General features: G+C 39.5%; 1 protein-coding gene across 1 annotated transcript; it reads right to left on the reverse strand.

The window, feature by feature from the left end:
* Positions 1–212: 212 nt before the first annotated feature.
* vps26a (VPS26, retromer complex component A) lies at positions 213–24,950 on the reverse strand. Its single transcript, XM_035793279.2, has 9 exons — positions 24,788–24,950; positions 14,119–14,268; positions 4,831–4,906; positions 4,172–4,328; positions 3,793–3,957; positions 3,534–3,640; positions 3,255–3,323; positions 2,917–3,059; positions 213–2,408 (listed from the first exon to the last, which is right to left on the reverse strand). The coding sequence occupies exons 1-9, from the start codon at positions 24,788–24,790 to the stop codon at positions 2,295–2,297; spliced, it is 984 nt and encodes a 327-aa protein (XP_035649172.1). The 5' UTR covers positions 24,791–24,950; the 3' UTR covers positions 213–2,294.
* Between the last annotated feature and the right edge of the window lie 127 nt (positions 24,951–25,077).

The raw sequence follows: 25,077 nt of genomic DNA on the forward strand, positions 1-25,077 counted from the left end.
GCAGACACTCAGCCCTCCATGGAATTAAGTTTGACTGTATATCACGTGTCAATGTAAGTAAACCAGACCCAGCTGCTATTGCATTGGTGTCTATGGGAGAACCACCCCTTAACTAGACTGGAACTGTGACCATTTCTTTCAATGGTAAACGGCATGATATCGTCTTTGAAATAAGTCATCAGAGAAAGTATTAAAGACCTCACTCCAATACATAAGTATAAATTTGCATTTAATTTAATTGATGATGGATATAGACTGAGGCTAGATAATATACACATGTTCAACGTCCACACAAGTAAGATACATATTGAACACAGTATAAAATGTGGTGAACATGCAATGGTGAGTCAGGCCAGTATTTGGGATAAGTTTCTTCATGACCTTACAGGCAATTAACTAAAAAAATAAAAATAATATTGCCTGTATAGTATTCAGAAATGAAGACATAACATTGTTACGTGATTGTAGCACAGCCCCATCTGAGCTTAAATATGTATCCTTATGCAAATGTAAAGTGGCACTTCTCTAAATATAGACAAAACCACAATAAATGTAAGTACCCATTCAACCATCATCGAACAGGACATACAGATATACATGTAGGACCTAACCGTTGATCAAAATAATTTTATTTAAACAGCATTTTGTAGTGCCTCAATCCAATGACACTTGCAAAAGCATTTATTAATATACAGTATATTTGTATTTCGAAAAAGAAAAGCACAAAATACAAGAAGTGAAATAAAGAAAAAAAAGAACAAAACTACAGGTTATACACTAAATAACTTAGGAGATAGAAATATTTTACATTCTGTGAGCTCCAAAGGTATTGGGACAGTGACACACTGTTTTGGCTCTGTACTCCATCACTTTGGATCTGACATTATACAATGACTATGAGGTTAGTGTTTTAATATGAAGGTATTTTATCCATATCAGGTGAACCGTTTAGAGAGTACAGCACTTTTTGTACATGGTCCCATAAAATGGGGGGGACAAAGTATTGGGCCAAATTCACTTATGTATTAAAAGTAGTCAAAAGTTTAGTATTTCGTCCCATATTCCTAGCAGGCAATGATTACATGAAGCTTGTGACTCTACAAACTTGCTGGATGCATTTGCTGTTTGTTTTGGTTGCGTTTCAGATTTTGTACCCAATAGAAATGAATGGTAAATCATGTATTGTGCCATTTTGGAGTCACTATTATTGTAAATAAGAATAGAATGTTTCTGAACACTACATGAATGTGGATACTACCATGTTTACAGATAGTCCTGAATTAATCGAAAAATTATGAATGAGAAAGTTAGATGCATAAATCATACCCCCAAGACATGCTAACCTCTTAGCATTTTTTTGTGGGGGGTAAGATGTGTCTAACTTTTTCATTCATCATTATTCACGATTCATTCAGGACTAACCGTAATCATGGTAGCATCCACATTAACGTAGAAGTGTTTAGAAACACTATGTTCTTATTTGCAATAAAAGTGACTCCAAAATGATACAATACATTATTTACCATTAATTTCTATTGGGCACAAAATAATCTGCTAAGAATAAGAAAATACTAAACTTGACTACTTTAATACACATAAGTATGTACAAAACGTGTTGTAATTTCTAAACGGTTCCCCTGCTATGGATGAAAATACCCTCAAATTAAAACTGACAGCCTGCACTAACCTCGCAGTCACTGTATCATTTAATTTCCAAAGTGCTGGAGCACAGAGCCAAAACAACAACAAAAATGTCACTGTCCCAATACTTTTGAAGCCCACTTTCAGTGAATTATGAATACGGCACCCTTTGAGCTCAAAGCATGCCTATTGTCTTACAGCTTGACCTTACAGCCAACGCTGAACACAACATTAACCCATCATATTCAATTTGACCTGCCTACATGCACTGGAACGTCCTTTGAAATATCTAGTAGTGTATGATTGTACGTCATGTCCCCAGTGTTGAGCCTGACCAAGTGCATATTTTACAGGAAGGGTAGGTCAAACGTTTTTGCAATATAAAATACATGGTAGCTCCCATTCCAGTGCTTTATATTGTGTGTCAAACAGATGAGTCCATACAGTAAGCTAACAAGAGTGCTTGCTGCAGCCAGCAGAGTAGACCCAGCCCATTCAGGTGTAGCAGCAAGAGACTGTAACCTTGCAGAAGGTAGTTCTATTAAATGGCTGTCTGGCGCTTTAATTTCACCTTGCATGTGTCGAGTTGCGCCCCCTTGTTTGCTTTAAGCATAATCAGAAACATTCTCAGCATTATCTGTTTCCAGTGGTCTTCACATTTCGGGTTGCTCAGCAGTAAGGGTCGGCCGTGGCTCAGGAGACTCATAGCGTTGGTGGAAGTTCCGTTTCCTTATTTTCTCAGGAGCTTTCCTCCACAGAACAATCTCCTGGTAATAGAGTCAACCAGAGTCAGATTGATCCTCTCAAGTTATTATAAAATGTTCATATTGAGAGAAGATGATTGCTTTCAATAATAATGGCCTAATTCAAACTACTGTAATAATTAACTGCTGTAATGTTTCTACCAGACACACTGAGTGTACAAAACATTAAGAACACCTGATCTTTCCATGACGAACTGACCAGGTGAAAGCTATGATCCCTTATTGATGTCACTTGTTAAACCCACTTCAATCAGCCTAGATGAAGGGGAGGAGACAGGATTAAAAATCCTTCTTTAACCTAGAGACAATTGACAATTGGAGTCAACATGGGCTAACATCCCTGTGGAATGCTTTTGACATCTTGTAGAATCCATGCCCTGACAAATTGAGGCTGCTCTAAGGGGAAAAGGGAGGTGTGCAACTCAATATTCGGAAGGTGTTCTTAATGTTTTGTACACTCCGTGTACGACAGACAGGTAGGTAAATGGAGGTTGGCTTTCAGGTTCTGTACCTGTTGTTTGAAGTATCTCCTGTCTTCCTCATCTACCAGCACCAGGTTGAGGAAGTACCGCACAGAGAACTTCTTGTTGACGTCCCTCATGGTGGCTGTGAGGTCGTAGCCAGCTAAAAACAGACGGATGGGAATAGACTCTCCTAAGAGGGAAAGAACAGACATAAAGAGGATTTTGAAAGTTGAAAGTTACATGGTAAATGGCAGAAGAGCGAGATTTCCATGTACGCTACAAGTCCTGAAAACATTATGCTGTTTTGGTGGGGTCAAATAACATAAAATAAAATAGATAAAATCATAATATTGGGACATTCACACCAACACTATATTGTGCCCACCTTTCACAGGGGCTCCGTCCATAATCTCATACTTGGCAACAGTCTCCGTCTCAGTAGTTGTGCTAGGACCTGGGAAAGGAATTTCACATGACTAAATACATCTACTTCACACTGTTCTTAAAACAAAAGCCAAGATTACAGGGACAGTTTTAGGTTCACAAAAATTAGAAAACTATGGAATTCAATCATTTAAAATAAAAAAGTATATATATATATAAAGAAAAAGCAACACCTTATGCCTTTTAAGTGAACTCTCTCCCCAAGTAAGCGTCATCTCACCTATTCCAGTCATCTCTTTCTTGATCAACTGAAGTTCCATGTGCTGGATTTTGATTCGCACAAGAAGGAAGTAGATTTTACCCACAATGACATCTTTCAAGTGGTATCTGAGAAGACAGATTAGGGTCAGGTTGAAATTAAGTTACATTTTTATCATTCTGAATATGATTAGAGATTTTGACACGCGAATGCGCTACTATGCTATGTTTTTTAAAAGGTGTTTGAATGCATTAATGTCTCATCATGGTACACATCTTACTTGGACTTGTTGTATTCAAACTCTATATGTAGACAGTCTTCAATGCCAACTTCCATCTTGATGGAATTGTTCACATCAGGGTAAGTGGCCAGCTGATGGACAATGAGGTCATACTCTTTCACCAGATCAGACAGTCTCCTCACTATTGTCACTTTGAGGAAATATCTGTAGGAAATAACAATAGGAGTTATGGCTGGCTTACAATGCAAATTAACTTCAAATGACAGTGCATAAATTCATAACAAGGTGGCTATAGCAATGACAAGAAGCCATCTAATGCAGTTTCACTGATCATCTCAAGCTGTGTGAATAGAATGGTTGGTTTCAGGGACAATGCAGAGAATATCTGGGTATGTATGAGAGAATATTGTGAGCTAACCTCAGTCGGACGTTAGCTCCAACGTAAGACTCATATGGCTTCTCCACCTGCATGAACTCAAAGTCGTAGCTTCGATTCTGAGTCAACTCCCCTGGCAGGGCAAGCTCTTTTACCAGGTTCACAAATTCATGCGTGTTGCTTTTATCACTGAAAAGCTCTGAAAGACAGAGCACAAGTTTAAACACTTATGTTAGGTTCATCACACACAGGAACCTAATATTTCCAATAGGCAAATCTGTTGTATTGAGGGACACATTAATTTGAACAAATGTATAAATAAGGAAGTAGGCCTGAATCTAATAACCTAGATTGTCCTATATTCAGATTTAAATTTTTGTCCTATGATCAGACGTTCAGAGAAAATAGTGTGTTATTTGAAGGCTTCCCTTAAACTTCCTCAGTTGGTTTGACAACATTGAACCCTCAGTAATGGTCAAGGAGTCTTCACAGAAACACTGCCACCCGGCCAGGGTCTGTGGTGTGGAGTGTAGTCCACTGTAGTTTTCACATGACAAGCACATGGTTTGCTAAGCCGTTTAGCCTAAATGAGACCGACAGTGCACTTGGTTTGTGAACCAATAAACAACGCATGGCTGGTGTTTGAGGTGGGGCGCTGCTGCAAGGTTATAATATCAAAATATAAATAAACACAAACTCACCAATCTGCCCAACAAACTCAATTCGAATCCCTTGGTGTTCTAGTCTCTTGCCTGTCTGCCTCACATTGAGATTCACCTTAAAAGAAAACAAACAAGTTGTCGGGTATTGGCATAGGTGATGGGAAGTTTGGCTCTTTTTACTGTCTCTGATCTTTGACTCGTTTATGAACAAATCTTTTGACTCATTTATGTTCATTTGAGTCAGAGCATGCAGGACCCCACACCTGCTAACAATGAACTGAAAACAAGAAAGTCATGCTTCTACAAGCCTCTCCTTCACATGTTGCTCACCATAGGGGGTTTATTGGAGATATAATTTGTGACTGAGGCTTGTAAAAGCGTGCTTTAAACAATGTATACGGAACAAAAATATAAAAACGCAACATTTAACGATTTTACTGATTTACAGTTCATAAAAGTAAATCAGTCAATTTAAATAAATGTATTAGGCCCTAATGATCTATGGATTTCACATGACTGGGCGGGAGCGCAGCCATGGGTGGGCACAGGCCCACCAACTTGGGAGCCAGGCACAGCCAATCAGAATGACTATTTACCCACAAAAGGGCTTTATTACAGACAGAAATATTCCTCAGTTTCATCAGCTGTCTGGGTGGCTGGTCTCAGACGATCCCGCAGGTGATGAAGACAAATGCGGAGGTCCTAGGCTGGCGTGGTTACACGTGGTCTGCCGTTTTAAGGCCAATTGGTGATACTGTCAAATTCTCTAAAACGATGTTGGAGGTGGCATATGGTAGAGAAATTAACAAATTCTCTTGCAACAGTGACCTTTTATTTTACCCAGCACACGGTGCACATGTGTAATGATCATGCCGTTGAATCAGCTTCTTGATATGTCACACCTGTCAGGTGGATGGATTATCTTGACAAAGGAGAAATGCTCACTAACAGGGATGTAAACAAATTTGTGCACATAATTTGAGAGAAATAAGCTTTTGTGCGTATGGAAAATCTCCAGGATTTTTATTTCAGATCATGAAACATGGGCGCAGGTCCTAATCCAGGCACTTGTCATCTCCCGTCTGGATTACTGCAACTCGCTGTTGGCTGGGCTCCCTGCCTGTGCCATTAAACCCCTACAACTCATCCAGAACGCCGCAGCCCGTCTGGTGTTCAACCTTCCCAAGTTCTCTCACGTCACCCCGCTCCTCCGCTCTCTCCACTGGCTTCCAGTTGAAGCTCGCATCCGCTACAAGTCCATGGTGCTTGCCTACGGAGCTGTGAGGGGAACGGCACCTCAGTACCTCCAGGCTCTGATCAGGCCCTACACCCAAACAAGGGCACTGCGTTCATCCACCTCTGGCCTGCTCGCCTCCCTACCACTGAGGAAGTACAGTTCCCGCTCAGCCCAGTCAAAACTGTTCGCTGCTCTGGCCCCCCAATGGTGGAACAAACTCCCTCACGACGCCAGGACAGCGGAGTCAATCACCACCTTCCGGAGACACCTGAAACCCCACCTCTTTAAGGAATACCTAGGATAGGATAAAGTAATCCTTCTCACCCCCCCCCCTTAAAAGATTTAGATGCACTATTGTAAAGTGGCTGTTCCACTGGATGTCATAAGGTGAATGCACCAATTTGTAAGTCGCTCTGGATAAGAGCGTCTGCTAAATGGCTTAAATGTAAATGTAATGTAAATGTACCCCCGCACACCAACTCAGTACCGGTACCCCCTGTATATAGCCCTGTTATTGTTATGTTATTGTGTTACTTTTTATTATTCTTAACTTTATTTTATTTGGTAAATATTTTCTTAACTCTTCTTGAACTGCACTGTTGGTTAAGGGCTTGTAAGTAAGCATTTCACGGTAAGGTCTAGTAGACCTGTTGTATTCGGTGCATGTGACAAATAAAGTTTGATTTGATTGTTGGAAAGATTTTTCAAATAGCCAAATAGTTCCTCACAGTAGGCCTGTCATTCGCAATGGATGTTAAAAAAAAGACTTCATTGACTTACTGTGTGAGGTGAAGAAAAAAGTACTGAGAAGCTCAGCTTATTAGTGGTGGACGTGGTGACTAAGACAACCAGAAATCAAACATCCCAAAATCAGCACTACAAATTAAACTTTGTCACATGCGCAAAATACAACAGGTGTAGACCTTACTTACAAGCCCTTAACCAACAGTGTAGTTCAATAAAGAGTTAAGAAAATATTTACCAAATAAACAAAAGTAAAAACTAAAAGAATATCAATAAAGTGACAATAACGGTACAGAGTCGAAGTGCGGGGCTACAGGTTTGTCGAAGTAATTTGTACATGTAGGTAGGGGTGAAGTGACTATGCATACATAATGAAAGACAAGTCGCAGCAGTGTAAAAACAGGGGGGTCCGGGTGGCCATTTGATTAACTGATCAGAAGTCTTATGGCTTTGGGGTAGAAGCTGTTAAGAAGCCTTTTTGTCCTAGACTTGGCACTCCGTTACCGCGCGGTAGAAGAAAGAGCAGTCTATGACTTGGGTGACTGGAGCCTTTGACAATTTATTGGGCTTTCCTCTGATGGTCTAGTATATAGGTCCTGGATGGCAGGAAGCTTGGCCCCAGTGACGTACACACTACCCTCTGTAGCGCCTTACGGTCAGATGCCGAGAAGTAGCCATACCAGGCGGAGATGCAGCCGGTAAGGATGCTCTCGATGGTGCAGCTGTAGAACTTTGAGGATCTGAGGACCCATGCCAAATATTTTCAGTCGCCTGAGGGGGAAAGGTGTTGTCATGCCCTCTTCACGACTGTCTTGGTGGGGCGGCAGTTTGCCTAGTGGTTAGAGCGTGAGACGAGTAACCGAAAGTCTGCAAGATCGAATCCCCGAGCTGACAAGGTAAAAATCTGTCGTTCTGCCCCTGAACAAGGCAGTTAACCCACCGTTCCTAGGCCATCATTGAAAATAAGAATTTGTTCTTAAACAACTTGCCTAGTTAAATAAAGGTAAAATAAAAGAAAATGGGTGTGTTTGGACCATGATAGTTTGTTGGCGATACAGACATCAAGGAACTTGACATTCTCGACCCGCTCCAACCTTGTCGATGTTAATGGGGGCCTATTCGGCCTTCCTTTTCCTGTAGTCCACAATAAGCTCCGTTGTCGTGCTCACATTGAGGGAGGTTGTTGTCCTCTCTATGTTGTGTCATCAGCAAACATAATGATGGTGTTGGAGTTGTGTTTGGCCACAAGGACGAGTACAGGAGGGGACTAAGCACGTCCCCCTGACGGGCCCCAGTGTTGAGGATCAGCGTGTCAGACGTGTTGTTGCCTACCCTTACCACCTGGGGTGCGGCCCGTCAGGAAGTCCAGGATCCAATTGCAGAGGGAGGTGTTTAGTTCCAGGGTCTTTAGCTTAGTGATGAGATGTGGCCACTACGGTGTTGAATGCTGAGCTGTAGTCAATGAACAGCATTCTCACGTAGGCGTTCCTTTTGTCCAGGTGGAAAAGAGCAATGTGGCGTGAGATTGAGTCATCTGTGGATCAGTTGGGGCGGTAAGCGAATTGGAGTGAGTCTAGGGAAGTGGTTCCCAAACGTTTTATAGTCCCGTACCTCTTCAAACATTCAACCTAAAGCTGCGTATCCCCTCTACCACCAGGGTCAAGGCACTCTCAATTGTTGTTTTTTTTGCCATCAATGTAAGCCTGCCACACACACCCTATACGATAAGTTTATTAAGCAAAAGAATGAGTGAGAGTTTGTCACTTCCCATGAGCCAGGTTGTGACAAAGAGCTCTTATTGGACCAGGGCACAAATAATAATAATCAATCATTTTGACATCTTACATATAAAACCTTATTTGTTCATCAAAAATGGTGAATAACTCACCACAGGTTAATGAGAAGGGTGTGCTTGAAAGGATGCACATAACTTTGCAATGTTGGGTTGTATTGGAGAGAGTCTCAGTCTTAAATCATTTTCCACACACAGTCTGTGCCTGTATTTAGTTTTAATGCTAGTGAGGGCCGAGAATCCACTCTCACATACAGTGGGGAGAACAAGTATTTCACACACTGCCGAATTTGCAGGTTTTCCTACTTACAAAGCATGTAGAGGTCAGTAATTTCTATCATAGGTACACTTCAACTGTGAGAGACGGAATCTAAAACAAAAATCCAGAAAATCACATTGTATGATTTCTTAAAGTAATTAATTTGCATTTTATTGCATGACATAAATATTTGATACATCAGAAAAGCAGAACTTAATATTTGGTACAGAAACCTTTGTTTTGCATTTACAGAGATCATACGTTTCCTCTAGTTCTCTACCAGGTTTGCACACACTGCAGCAGGGATTTTGGCCCACTCCTCCATATAGACCTTCTCCATATCCTTCAGGTATCAGGGCTGTCGCTGGGCAATACGGACTTTCAGCTCCCTCCAAAGATTTTCTATTGGGTTCAGGTCTGGAGACTGGCTAGGCCACTCCAGGACCTTGAGATGCTTCTTACGGAGCCACTCCTTAGTTGCCCTGGCTGTGTGTTTCGGGTCGTTGTCATGCTGGAAGACCCAGCCACGACCCATCTTCAATGCTCTTACTGAGGGAAGGAGGTTGTTGGCCAAGATCTCACGATACATGGCCCCATCCATCCTCCCCTCAATATGGTGCAGTCGTCCTGTCCCTTTGGAGAAAAGCATCCCCAAAAATGATGTTTCCACCTCCATGCTTCACGGTTGGGATGGTGTTCTTGGGGTTGTACTCATCCTTCTTCTTCCTCCAAACACGGCGAGTGGAGTTTAGACCAAAAAGCTCTATTTTTGTCTCATCAGACCACATGACCTTCTACCATTCCTCCTCAAGATCATCAAGATGGTCATTGGCAAACTTCAGACGGGCCTGGACATGCGCTGGCTTGAGCAGGGGGACCTTGCGTGCACTGCAGGATTTATTTTAATCCATGACGGCGTAGTGTGTTACTAATGGTTTTCTTTGAGACTGTGGTCCCAGCTCTCTTCAGGTTATTGACCACGCCCTGCCCTGTAGTTCTAGGCTGATCCCTCACCTTCCTCATGTTCACTGATGCCCCACGAGGTGAGATCTTGCATGGAGCCCCAGACCGAGGGTGATTGACCGTCATCTTGAACTTCCATATTCTAATAATTGCACCAACAGTTGTTGCCTTCTCACCAAGCTGCTTGCCTATTGTCCTGTAGCCCATCCCAGCCTTGTGCAGATCTACAATTTTATCCCTGATGTCCTTACACACCTCGCTAGTCTTGGCCATTGTGGAGAGGTTGGAGTCTGTTTGATTGAGTGTGTGGACAGGTGTCTTTTATTCAGGTAACGAGTTCAAACATGTGCAGTTAATACAGGTAATGAGTGGAGAACAGGAGGGCTTCTTAAAGAAAAACTAAACAGGTTTGTGAGAGACAGAATTCTTACTGGTTGGTAGGTGATCAAATACTTATGTCATGCAATAAAATGCAAATTAATTACTTAAAAATCATACAATGTGATTTTCTGGATTTTTGTTTTAGATTCCGTCTCTCACAGTTGAAGTGTACCTATAATTTAAAAAAAGACAGACCTCTACATGATTTGTAAGTAGGAAAACCTGCAAAATCGGCAGTGTATCAAATACTTGTTCTCCCCACTGCAGGTACGTGGTTGCAAAGGGCATCAGTCTCTTAACAGCGCGATTTGCCAAGACAGGATACTCTGAGCGCAGCCCAATCCAGAAATATGTCAGTGGCTTCTGATTCAATTTCCACAGAACCGCTTGCTGCAATTTCGATGAGGCTCTTTTGTTCAGATATCGGTAAGTGGACAGGAGGCAGGGCATGATAGGGATATCGAATCCAGTTGTTTGTGTCATCTGTTTCAGGAATGCACTGAGTAATTGCACTCCCAACTCACTCAGGTGCTTCGCTATATCACATTTGACATTGTCCCTAAGCATGAGTTCATTTACACAACTTTAACAAAGTTAAGCATTTTCACTGTGGCCAAAACGTCTTTGAAGATGTCAGGCATTCCTTTGGCAGCAAGAGCTTCTCTGTGGATGCTGCAGTGTACCCAAGTGGCGTAGGGAGCAACTGCTTGCACGCGCGTTACCTCTCCTTGTCATGGCTTTTGCACCATCAGTACAGATACCAACACATCTTGACCACCAAAGTCTATTTGATGTCACAAAGCTGTCCAATATTTTAAAAATATCCTCTCCTGTTGTCCTGGTTTCCAGTGGCTTGCATAAGAGGATGTCTTCCTTAATTGAACCCCCATAAATGTAATGGGCATATACCAGGAGCTGGGCCATGCCCACCACGTCTGTTGACTCATCCAGCTGTAACGTAAAGAATTCACTGGCTTGTATGCGAAGCAGTAATTGTTTCAAAACATCTCCTGCCATGTCACAGATGCGTCGTGAAAGTGTTGTTTGATGTAGGCATTGTTTGTGTAGTTTTTTGGGCCTTTTTCCCCAGCAGCAGGAAGAAGAATTAAGTCCTCCACAATAGTATGGGGCTTGCCTGTCTAAGCCACTCGGTAGCTCACCATATAAGACGCTTCCAGACCCTTCTTATTAATGGTATCTGTTTCTTTTATACATGTCTTACTACTCGGAAGTATTTTTCTTGCTCAAAAAACTTGTGAATTATTTTTGAAATTGTTTTGTTTCTAAATGTCCATGCAAGAGTGAAGATTTCATTGAGTTGTGAGATAGTACTTTTGCACATATAACCCACTGTGGCTGAGGAAAGGCACTACTCCCAATATAAGTGAACCCCAAAACAATGTAGTTCTCATCATATTTGCACCTCTTCAATGGTCCAACGTCCCGGTCTGTTTTTCGGTGCTTTACCGGGTAAGGGGGCAGTAGCTCTTAGACTGCATCAGATTCACAACTGTCAGTGTCCATGCTAGCTGGCCTAACAATAAATGTAGAATTACTGATGCTAGCATTGGATGTGCTCGTGGAAGCAGAACAACTTGTGTCGTCGATAGGTGCAGGTGTAGTACTGCTGGTAGTAGCAGTACTACCAGTAGAGCTGGTATTAGCAGTACTACCAGTTGAGCTGGTATTAGCAGTACTACCAGTAGAGCTGGTATGTGTGTCTATGGACACGGTCCTTACTTTTTTTTAAAACCATTTATACATTTTCAAGCAAACGGAATGAGAAGCAGCTACGTTTGGCTACATACGGACCATTAGTGGAATTCCCGGGATAGAGTAACGGTTAATGTGATTGGATGTTAATTATTTCACAAGGATACCTGTATTTGCCATTGTGTTGTTACTTCGCTGAACACTAGATGGTTACATGTATTTTTGGCAGTGAAACGAGGCTACCCAGGCAAGAAAGAAAACTCACCAAAATGTATAGCCGTGTTGGAAAATATAAATGGACTGCTTGAAAACATGGAGAAAAAAAAACTTTTACTTGGCGTACCCCCGACGGCATTGCGCAAACGTACCCCAGTTTGGGAATAGCTGGTCTAGGGTATCTGGGATGATGCTGTTGATGAGAGCCATGGCCAGCCTTTCAAAGCACTTCATGGCTACCGACGTGAGTGCTATGAGGCGGTAATCATTTAGGCATGTTACCTTCGCCTCCTTGGGCACAGGGACTATGGTGGTCTGCTTGAAACATGTTGGTATTACAGACTCAGGGAGAGGTTGAAAATGTCAGTGAAGACACTTGCCAGTTGGTCATGCTTTGAGTACACGTCCTGGTAATCCGTCTGGCCCCACAACTTTGTGAATGTTGACCTGTTGAAAAGGTCTTGCTCACATCGGCAACCGAGAGCGTGATCACAGTCATCCAGAACAGCTGGTGCTTTCATGCATGCTTCAGTGTTGCTTGCCTTGAAGTGAGGCACTGGGCAGCTCGCGGCTGGGTTTCCCTTTGTAGTCCGTAACAATTTTCAAGCCCTGCCACATCCGACGAGCCTCAGAGCCAGTGTAGAAGGATTCAATCTTAGTCCTGTATTGACGCGTTGCCTATTTAATGGTTCGTCTGAGGGCATAGCGGGATTTCTTATAAGCGTCCGGATTAGTGTTCTGCACCTTGAAAGCAGCATCTCTAGCCTTTAGCTCACTGCGCATGTTGCCTGTAATCAATACATGGCTTCTGGTTGGGATATGTGCGTACAGTCACTGTGGGGACGACGTCGTCGATGCACTTACTGTTGAAGCCGATGACTGAGGTGGTATTATACTCAATGCCATTGGAGGAATCGTGGAACATATTCCAGTCTGTGCTACCAAAACAGTCCTGTAGTTTAGCATCACATCATCTGACAAGCTTTTTCTTGTTTGCTTATGGCCTTATACAGCTTGTTGAGTGCAGTCAGTTCCAGCATCGGTTTTTGGTGGTAAATAGACGGCTACGAACTGGCGCCGGAGGGGATGGCTGCCGCTTTATGTGCTCCTAACCAACTTTGCTATTTTGTTAGTTTTTTCGTGTTGTTTGTAACTTTTTTTTTTGTACATAATGTTGCTGCTACCGTCTCTTATGACCGAAAATAACTTCTGGATATCAGAACAGCAATTACTCACCTCGAACTGGACAAAGATTTTTTCTTTAAAGAATCCAACGCGAAGGCCCAAATCCCCGTCATTTGCGTTAAGAAAAGATGGAGAAAAAGGGGACGGAGGTCAGGCTGCCTTCTGAGAATTCGTAGGCGAGTGAGTAAACATCCACTGCCATTCGTTCCATTGGCCAACATGCAATCATTGGAGAACAAAATGGATGACCTACGATCAAGATTATCCTACCAAAGGGACATTAAAAACTGTAATATCTTATGTTTCATCGAGTCGTGGCTGAACGACGACACGGTTAATATAGAGCTGGCGTTATTTTCCATGCATCGGCAGGACAGAGAAGCTACGTCTGGTAAGATGAGGGGTGGGGGTGTGTGTGTCTGTCAATAATAGCTGGTGCGTGATGTCTAATATTAAAGAAGTCTTGAGGTATTTTTTTTATTTTACCTTTATTTAACCAGGCAAGTCAGTTAAGAACAAATTCTTATTTTCAATGACGGCCTAGGAACAGTGGGTTAACTGCCTGTTCAGGGGCAGAACGACAGATCTGTACCTTGTCAGCTCAGGGGTTTGAACTTGCAATCTTCCGGTTACTAGTCCAACGCTCTAACCACTAGGCTACTCTGCTTACCTGAGGTAGAGTACCTTATGATAATCTGTTGACCACACTATCTACCAAGAGAGTTCTCATCCATATTATTCATAGCCGACTATATATTTCCTAGATTTCCGTATTTTGGCAAATGTTTGACAATGTCCTAACGGAAATCCTAATGTGTGTCTGTGTGCAATGCTCACCTTCCCAGAGACCGATTCTCCGTCATAAAATAAATAGTTCTTCTCCACTTTCCCATCCTCTGTCTTGAGTTCTGCTGTCTTCCTAGTCTCTGCATCATTGAGTAGGACATCAATTTCACACACAGGACCAAATAAACCACCCAGGAAACTCTGAAAAACAGGAAGAATTTAAAATAAACTCAAAGGCAAATTGAATCAGAAATAACTCTCAATAATGGACTAAAGGAGCTTAACATTACTCCTTAGTCCAAGGGCGTTACATGTTCTACTTGAAGGTTGAATTGACTTTGGAAGCCAAAACAGCCAAATACTCCCAACTAAACGAGAATCAATTCTCAATTGATTCTCAATTGATTCCCAATTCATTCTCAATTGATTCTCAATTGATTCTCAATTCTCAATTGATTCTCAATTGATTCTCAATTCTCAATTGATTCTCAATTGATTCTCAATTGATTCTCAATTCTCAATTGATTCTCAATTGATTCTCAATTGATTCTCAATTCTCAATTGATTCTCAATTGATTCTCAATTCTCAATTGATTCTCAATTCTCAATTGATTCTCAATTGATTCTCAATTGATTCTCAATTGATTCTCAATTGATTCTCAATTCTCAATTGATTCTCAATTGATTCTCAATTGATTCTCAATTGATTCTCAATTGATTCTCAATTCTCAATTGATTCTCAATTGATTCTCAATTCTCAATTGATTCTCAATTGATTCTCAATTGATTCTCAATTCTCAATTGATTCTCAATTGATTCTCAATTCTCAATTGATTCTCAATTCTCAATTGATTCTCAATTCTCAATTGATTCTCAATTCTCAATTGATTCTCAATTGATTCTCAATTCTCAATTGATTCTCAATTCTCAATTGATTCTCAATTGATTCTCAATTCTCAATTGATTCTCAATTGATTCTCAATTCTCAATTGATTCTCAATTGATTCTCAATTCTCAATTGATTCTCAATTGATTCTCAATTCTCAATTGATTCTCAATTGATTCTCAATTCTCAATTGATTCTCAATTGATTCTCAATTCTCAATTGATTCTCAATTGATTCTCAATTCTCAATTGATTCTCAATTGATTCTCAATTCTCAATTGATTCTCAATTCTCAATTGATTCTCAATTCTCAATTGATTCTCAATTGATTCTCAATTCTCAATTCTCAATTGATTCTCAATTCTCAATTGATTCTCAATTGATTCTCAATTCTCAATTGATTCTCAATTGATTCTCAATTGATTCTCAATTGATTCTCAATTGATTCTCAATTCTCAATTGATTCTCAATTGATTCTCAATTCTCAATTGATTCTCAATTCTCAATTGATTCTCAATTGATTCTCAATTGATTCTCAATTGATTCTCAATTGATTCTCAATTGATTCTCAATTGATTCTCAATTCTCAATTGATTCTCAATTGATTCTCAATTGATTCTCAATTGATTCTCAATTGATTCTCAATTGATTCTCAATTGATTCTCAATTCTCAATTGATTCTCAATTGATTCTCAATTCTCAATTGATTCTCAATTGATTCTCAATTCTCAATTGATTCTCAATTGATTCTCAATTCTCAATTGATTCTCAATTGATTCTCAATTCTCAATTGATTCTCAATTGATTCTCAATTCTCAATTGATTCTCAATTGATTCTCAATTCTCAATTGATTCTCAATTGATTCTCAATTCATTCTCAATTGATTCTCAATTGATTCTCAATTCATTCTCAATTCTCAATTCATTCTCAATTGATTCTCAATTCTCAATTGATTCTCAATTCTCAATTGATTCTCAATTGATTCTCAATTGATTCTCAATTGATTCTCAATTCATTCTCAATTCATTCTCAATTCATTCTCAATTCATTCTCAATTCTCAATTGATTCTCAATTCTCAATTGATTCTCAATTGATTCTCAATTCTCAATTGATTCTCAATTGATTCTCAATTGATTCTCAATTGATTCTCAATTCTCAATTGATTCTCAATTGATTCTCAATTCTCAATTGATTCTCAATTGATTCTCAATTGATTCTCAATTCTCAATTCTCAATTCTCAATTGATTCTCAATTCTCAATTGATTCTCAATTCTCAATTGATTCTCAATTCTCAATTGATTCTCAATTGATTCTCAATTGATTCTCAATTGATTCTCAATTGATTCTCAATTCTCAATTGATTCTCAATTGATTCTCAATTCTCAATTCTCAATTGATTCTCAATTGATTCTCAATTCTCAATTCTCAATTGATTCTCAATTCTCAATTGATTCTCAATTCTCAATTGATTCTCAATTGATTCTCAATTGATTCTCAATTGATTCTCAATTCTCAATTGATTCTCAATTGATTCTCAATTCTCAATTGATTCTCAATTGATTCTCAATTGATTCTCAATTGATTCTCAATTCTCAATTCTCAATTGATTCTCAATTCTCAATTGATTCTCAATTCTCAATTGATTCTCAATTGATTCTCAATTCTCAATTGATTCTCAATTCTCAATTGATTCTCAATTGATTCTCAATTCTCAATTGATTCTCAATTGATTCTCAATTCTCAATTGATTCTCAATTGATTCTCAATTCTCAATTGATTCTCAATTGATTCTCAATTCTCAATTGATTCTCAATTGATTCTCAATTCTCAATTGATTCTCATTGATTCTCACTGATTCTCAATTGATTCTCAATTGATTCTCAATTCTCAATTGATTCTCAATTGATTCTCAATTCTCAATTGATTCTCAATTGATTCTCTCATTGATTCTCAATTGATTCTCAATTGATTCTCAATTCTCAATTGATTCTCAATTGATTCTCAATTCTCAATTGATTCTCAATTGATTCTCAATTCTCAATTGATTCTCAATTGATTCTGATTCTCAATTGATTCTCACTGATTCTCAATTGATTCTCAATTGATTCTCAATTGATTCTCAATTCTCAATTGATTCTCAATTGATTCTCAATTGATTCTCAATTGATTCTCAGTGATTCTCAATTGATTCTCAATTCTCAATTGATTCTCATTGATTCTCAATTCTCAATTGATTCTCACTGATTCTCATTGATTCTCAATTGATTCTCAATTCTCAATTGATTCTCAATTGATTCTCAATTCTCAATTGATTCTCATTGATTCTCAATTCTCAATTGATTCTCAATTCATTCTCAATTGATTCTCAATTCTCAATTGATTCTCAATTCTCAATTGATTCTCAATTCTCAATTGATTCTCAATTGATTCTCAATTCTCAATTGATTCTCAATTGATTCTCAATTCTCAATTGATTCTCAATTGATTCTCAATTCTCAATTGATTCTCAATTGATTCTCAATTCTCAATTGATTCTCAATTGATTCTCAATTGATTCTCAATTGATTCTCAATTGATTCTCAATTCTCAATTGATTCTCAATTCTCAATTGATTCTCAATTGATTCTCAATTCTCAATTGATTCTCAATTGATTCTCAATTGATTCTCAATTCTCAATTGATTCTCAATTGATTCTCAATTCTCAATTGATTCTCAATTGATTCTCAATTGATTCTCAATTGATTCTCAATTCTCAATTGATTCTCAATTGATTCTCAATTGATTCTCAATTCTCAATTGATTCTCATTTGATTCTCAATTCTCAATTGATTCTCAATTGATTCTCAATTCTCAATTGATTCTCAATTGATTCTCAATTCTCAATTGATTCTCAATTCTCAATTGATTCTCAATTCTCAATTGATTCTCAATTGATTCTCAATTGATTCTCAATTGATTCTCAATTCTCAATTGATTCTCAATTCTCAATTGATTCTCAATTGATTCTCAATTCTCAATTGATTCTCAATTCTCAATTGATTCTCAATTCTCAATTGATTCTCAATTGATTCTCAATTCTCAATTGATTCTCAATTGATTCTCAATTGATGCTCAATTGATGCTCAATTGATGCTCAATTGATGCTCAATTGATGCTCAATTGATGCTCAATTGATGCTCAATTGATGCTCAATTGATGCTCAATTGATGCTCAATTGATGCTCAATTGATGCTCAATTGATGCTCAATTGATTCTCAATTGATTCTCAATTGATTCTCAATTCTCTAGAAATATAAATCCCTCTACTTTCATACTACATGAAAATAATTTCACAAATGCAAAATACACACTAACTGTACACTGTTTAAACCCATTTTAACACAGTCCTGGTAGAGTCCTTGTGCAGGGGTACCGGTTAGTCAAGGTAATTGAGGTAATATTTACATGAAGGTAGGGGTAAAGTGGCTATACATAGATAATAAACAGCTTGACACCTAAAACCCTCAAACTTTAACAGATGCACAATTGAGAGCAACCTGTTTGGCTGTATCACCACCTGGTTTGGCAACTGCAACACCCGCAACCGCAGGGCTCTCCAGTTGGTGGTGCGGTCTGCCAAACGCATCACCGGGGGCAAACTACCTGCCCTCCAGGACACCTACAGCACCCGATATCACAGGAAAGCCAAAAAGACCATCAAGGACAACATCCACTTGAGCCACTGCCTGTTCACCCTGCTATCATGCAGAAGGCAAGTTCAGTACAGGTGCATCAAAACTGGGACCGAGAGACTGAAAAACAGCTTCCATCTCAAGGCCAAATAGCCATTACTAGAAAACTAGAAACTGCTGCCCTATATACATAGACTTGCAATCACTTTAATAATGGAACACTAGTCACTAATAATATTTACATATTTTGCATTACACATCTCATATGTACAGTTGAAGTCGGAAGTTTACATACACCTTGCCAAATACATTTAAACTCAGTTTTTCACAATTCCTGACATTTAATCCTTGTACAAATTCCCTATCTTAGGTCAGTTAGGATCACCACTTTATTTTAAGAATGTGAAATGTAAGAATAATAGTAGAGAGAATGATTTATTTCATCACATTTCCATGGTGGGTCAGAAGTTTACATACACTCAATTAGTATTTGGTAGCAATGCCTTTAAATTGTTTAACTTGGGTCAAACATTTTGGGTAGCCTTCCAAAAGCTTCCCACAATAAGTTGGATGAATTTTGGCCCATTCCGCCTGACAGAGCTGGTGTAACTGAGTCAGGTTTGTAAGGGCTCCTTGCTCGCACATGCTTTTTCAGTTCCGCCCACAAATTTGCTATAGGATTGAGGTCAGGGCTTTGTGATGACCACTCCAATACCTTGACTTTGTTGTCCTTAAGCCATTTTGCCACAACTTTGGAAGTATGCTTGGGGTCATTGTCCATTTGGAAAACCCATTTGCGACCAAGCTTTAACATCCTGACTGATGTGGATATTAAAGCAACATCTCAATACATAATTTTCCTCCCTCATGATGCCATCTATTTTGTGAAGTGCACCAGTCCCTCCTGCAGCAAAGCACCCCCGCAACATGATGCTGCCACCCCTGTGCTTCACGGTTGGGATGGTGTTCTTCGGCTTGCAAGCCTCACCCTTTTTCCTCCAAACATAACGATGGTCATTATGGCTAAACAGTTCTATTTTTGTTTCATCAGACCATAGGACATTTCTCCAAAATGTATGATATTTGTCCCCATGTGCAGTTGCAAACGGTAATCTGGCTTCTTTTATGGCGGTTTTGGAGCAGTGGCTTCTTCCTTGCTGAGCGGCCTTTTAGGGTAATGTCGACATAGGACTCGTTTTACTGTGGAAAAAGATACTTTTGTACTTGTTTCCGCCAGCATCTTCACAAAGTCCTTTGCTGTTGTTCTGGGATTGATTTGCACTTTTCGCACCAAAGTACGTTTATCTCTAGGAGACAGAACAAATCTCCTTTCTGAGCAGTATGACGGCTGTATGGCCCCATGATGTTTATACTTGCATACTATTGTTTGTGCAGATGAACGTGGTACCTTCAGGCGTTTGGAAATTGCTCCCAAGGATGAACCAGACTTGTGGAGGTCTACAATTTTTTTTCTGAGGTCTTGGCTTTTGATTTTCCGATGATGTCAAGCAAAGAGGCACTGAGTTTGAAGGTAGGCCTTGAAATACATTCACAGGTACACCTCCAACTGATTCAAATGATGTCAATTAGCCTATCAGAAGCTTCTAATGCCATGACATATTCTGGAATTTTCCAAGCTGGTTAAAAGCACAGTCAACTTAGTGTATGTAAACTTCTGACCCATTGGAATTGTGATACAGTGAATTATAAGTGAAATAATCTGTCTGTAAACAATCGTTGGAAAAATTACTTGTGTCATGCACAAAGTAGATGTCGTAACCGACTTGCCAAAACTATAGTTTGTTAACAAGAAATTTGTGGAGTGGTTGAAAAATTAGTTTTAATAACTCCAACCTAAGTGTATGTAAACTTCCGACTTCAACTGTATATACTGTATTCTATTCTGCTCTGACATTTCTCATCCAAATATTTATATTAGAGGTTGACCGATTAATCGGAATGGCTGATTAATTAGGGCCGATTTCAAGTTTTCATAACAATCGGTAATTGTTATTTTTGGATGCCGACTTTGATATATATTTTTTTTACACCTTAATTTAACTTGGCAAGTCAGTTAACTCTTAGGCCGCCCCATCCCGCATACGGGATCGTGACTACAGCCTCAAGCTCATTACCATAACGCAACATTAGCGATTTCTGAAAATTGCAAAATAAATGAAATAAATATGCCTGTCCTCAAGCTTATCCTTTTCTTAACAATCCTGTCGTCTCAGATTTTCAAAATATGCTTTAGAACCAGAGAAAATCAATAATTTGTGTAAGAGTGGTGATAGCTAGCTTAGCATTTAGCGTTAGCATTTAGCACGCAACATTCACAAAAACCAGCAAAGGGATCAAATAAAATAATTTACCTTTGAAGAACTTCAGATGTTTCAATGAGGAGACTCTCAGTTACATAGCAGATGTCCAGTTTTTCCTGAAAGATGCTTGTGTAGGACACAACGTTCCGTTTTGTTACTATGCATTTGGCTACCGAAACTAACCGAAAATTCAGTCACCTAAACGTCGAACTTTTTTCCGAATTAACTCCATAATATCGACTGAAACATGGAAAACGTTGTTTGAATCAATCCTCAAGGTGTTTTGTCATATATCTCTTCATTGAAATGCCAGTCCTAGAAGCGTGCATTCTTCTCTGATTCGGATGGAAAAATACTGGGACCTGACTTTTGCGCACCAACTTCCACGCAGACACCATGCGGGACACATGGTAATTGTAGGCTCTTATGGCCAATCTTCCAATGATATGCCTACAAATACGTCACAATGCTGCAGACACCTGGGGAAACGATAGGAAGTGTCCGTTGATTCCTGTGCCATTCACAGCCATATAAGGAGATCTTGGAAAACGTGCCTTCAGAAATCCTGTTGATTTCCTGGTGACTCAAACATCTTGGTTTTGCCTGTAGATATTGTTCTATGGCACTCACAGTGAAAATCTTTGCAGTTCTGGAAACGTCAGAGTGTCTTCTTTCCAAAACTATCAATTCCAAGCATAGTCGAGCATCTTTTCGTGACAAAATATCGCGCTAAAAACGGGCACGTCTTTTTATCCAAAAATGAAATACTGCCCCTAGAGTTCTAACAGGTTAAGAACACATTCTTATTTTCAATGACGGCCTAGGAACGGTGGGTTAACTGCCTTGTTCAGGGGCAGAACGACAGATTTTTACCTTGTCAGCTCAGGGATTCAATCTTGCAACCTTACGGTTAACTAGTCCAACGCTCTAACCACCTGCCTCACGAGGAGCCTGCCTGTTACACGAATGCAGTAAGAAGCCGAGGTAAGTTGCTAGCTAGCATTAAACTTATCTTATGAAAAACAATCAATCAATCATAATCCCTAGTTATAACTACACATGGTTGATGATATTACTAGTTTATCTAGCATGTCCTGCGTTGCATATAATCGATGCGGTGCGAATTCGCGAAAAAGGACTGTCGTTGCTCCAACGTGTACCTAACCATAAACATCAATGCCTTTCTTAAAATCAATTCACAGAAGTATATATTTTTAAACCTGTATATTTAGCTAAAAGAAATCCAGGTTAGCAGGCAATATTAACCAGGTGAAATTGTGTCACTTCTCTTGCATTCATTGCACGCAGGGTCAGGGTATATGCAAAAGTTTGGGCCGCCTGGCTCATTGCGAACTAATTTGCCAGAATTTTACGTAATTGTGACATAACATTGAAGGTTGTGCAATGTAACAGCAATATTTAGACTTAGGGATGCCATCCGTTAGATAAAATATGGAATGGTTACGTATTTCACTGAAAGAATAAACGTTTTGTTTTCTAAATGATAGTTTCCGGATTCGACCATGTTAATGATCGAAGGCTCGTATTTCTGTGTGTTATGTTATAATTAAGTCTATGATTTGATAGAGCAGTTTGACTGAGCGATGATAGGCACCAGCAGGTTCGTAAGCATTCATTCAAACAGCACTTTCGTGCATTTTGCCAGCAGCTCTTTCCAATGCTTCAAGCATTGCGCTGTTTATGACTTCAAGCCTATCAACTCCCGAGATTTGGCTAGTGTAACCGATGTGAAATGGCTAGCTAGTTAGCGGGGTGAGCGCTAATAGCGTTTCAAACGTCACTCGCTCTGAGACTTGAAGTAGTTGTTCCCCTTGCTCTGCATGGGTAACGCTGCTTCGAGGGTGGCTGTTGTCGATGTGTTCCTGGCTCGAGCCCAGGTAGCGGCGAGGAGAGGGGTGGAAGCTATACTGTTACACTGGCAATACTAAAGTGCCTACAAGAACATCCAATAGTCAAAGGTATATGAAATACAAATCGTAGAGAGAAATAGTCCTATAATTCCTATAATAACTACAACCTAAAACGTCTTACCTGGGAATATTGAAGACTCATGTTAAAAGGAACCACCAGCTTTCATATGTTCTCATGTTCTGAGCAAGGAACTTAAACGTTAGCTTTCTTAAATGGCACATATTGCACTTTTACTTTATTCTCCAACACTTGCATTATTTAAACCAAATTGAACATGTTTCATTATTTATTTGAGGCTAAATTGATTTTATTGATGTATTAACATTAAGTTAAAATAAGTGTTCATTCAGTATTGTTGTAATTATCATTATTACAAATAAATAAATAAAAATCGTCCGATTTAATTGGTATCGGCTTTTTTTGGTCCTCCAATAATCGGTATCAGTGTTAAAATCATAATCGGTCGACCTCTAATTTATATATTCTTAATTCCATTCCTTACTTTAGATTAATGTAGTGTGTGTATTGAGAAACTGTTAGATATTACTGCACTGTTGGAGATAAAAACACAAGCATTTCACTACATGTGCAATAACATCTTCTATACACGTGTATGTGACCAATCAAATTTGATTTGAGAGTAGCATCAGCTTATGTGAAGAGTGTGAAGGAATGTGAATGTATACGTATGTGGCGTAAATATGCATGCATATGTGTGCGTTGGAGTGTCAGTATAGTATGTGTGAGTGTGCGGTTAGAGTCCAGTGTGTACATTGAACCTGTGCAAGAGAGTCAGTGCAAAGAAAATAAGCATGTGTAGCCATTTGATTTACTGGTCAGCAGTCTTATGGCTTGGGGGGTAGAAGCTGTTAAGGAGCCTTTTTGGTCCCAGACTTGGTGCTCTGGTACCGCAAGATAAGGTCCTTATGCTTCCAAAACCATACCACAAGTGATGTGTTAACTGCACTATGTAACTTTGGGGCGACCCAACCAAATTCACATAGCAAACGTCTGTAATAGATCTGTCATTCGCATTGAAAGCAAGTTTAAGAAGCTGTATATCTGTTCTGTGTGTGCTATTTCTATGCTTCCCCGTCAAGTTTTGTTTTTGCGTATTTTACTTTCGGGTTTGTACACCAGCTTCAAACAGCTGAAAATACTATATTTTTGGATATGGAAAATATATTTACAACGTTTTACAATGACTCTCTACACTATACTTGGCTTGTTTTGTCACAAACTGAAATTAGGCGAACTATTATAATGTTTTTGCAACCAAGAAATGGCGGAGCTATTTTTTAAAATAGTTTCTGCAAGAACTACCCCAGTAGGTACCGTGTCAGATATATTTCCCATGGGGCTACGTTAGGTTATGGGACTTTGATAATTACTTAGCTAGCTAACAGATGGGTGTTTTGGCTAGTTAGCTAAATAACATAATGTCATGAAACATGCTACAGTGAAGATTAATTCCGTTAGAAGTGCCATGGGCTAAAGGCAAATCGCACGCTTCACAGCTAACGTTTAGCAGTCAACATTTCTCGTGACGTCCAGACAAGACGATGAGCCAGTAACTAGTTAACATTCGCCATCTAGCTAATGCTTTATGTGTAACTACATTTTCAGCTTTCGGGGATAATAGTCACAGTGGGAAACGAGATAACCGCCACGCTAGCTAATTGCCACGAATCAAAACTATCTACCAAGCTAGGAAGAACAGTGGGGTTCCAGCCAGGGCCTCCGACCTGTGCTGATAACGTTATACTAGGCTAGCTAGCCGTTAGCCAAGAAATAGAAGAAGAAATAACGAAAGGGCCAGAGGATGACAATACCTTGGCTTTAGTACATCTCTATTTGTGTATAAGTTAAATAGTTACGTGCTACTTCTTCTTTAATTTTGAACTCACCATTTCAGCTGTTTAAACAGTTGTAGACAGCTATCTAGCCTCCGTGTTGCTAATTCCTGTGACGATACAAACGAGAGGAGCAGTAATAGTGGCAACACAGAAATTTCAAAATAAAAGTCCCATGTCTAGTCATATCATTTTTTTTGCTCGGGACCAGGACCACAACCTCTCCCTCAATGTCAGTAAAAACAAAGCAGCTGATCGTGAACTACAGGAAACGGAGGGCCGAGCACGCCCCCATTCACATAGATGGGGCTGTGGTGGAGCGGGTCAAGAGCTTCAAGTTCCTT

The sequence above is a fragment of the Oncorhynchus keta genome, chromosome 2, assembly GCF_023373465.1.
Source record: "Oncorhynchus keta strain PuntledgeMale-10-30-2019 chromosome 2, Oket_V2, whole genome shotgun sequence".
Lineage (NCBI taxonomy): Eukaryota > Metazoa > Chordata > Actinopteri > Salmoniformes > Salmonidae > Oncorhynchus > Oncorhynchus keta.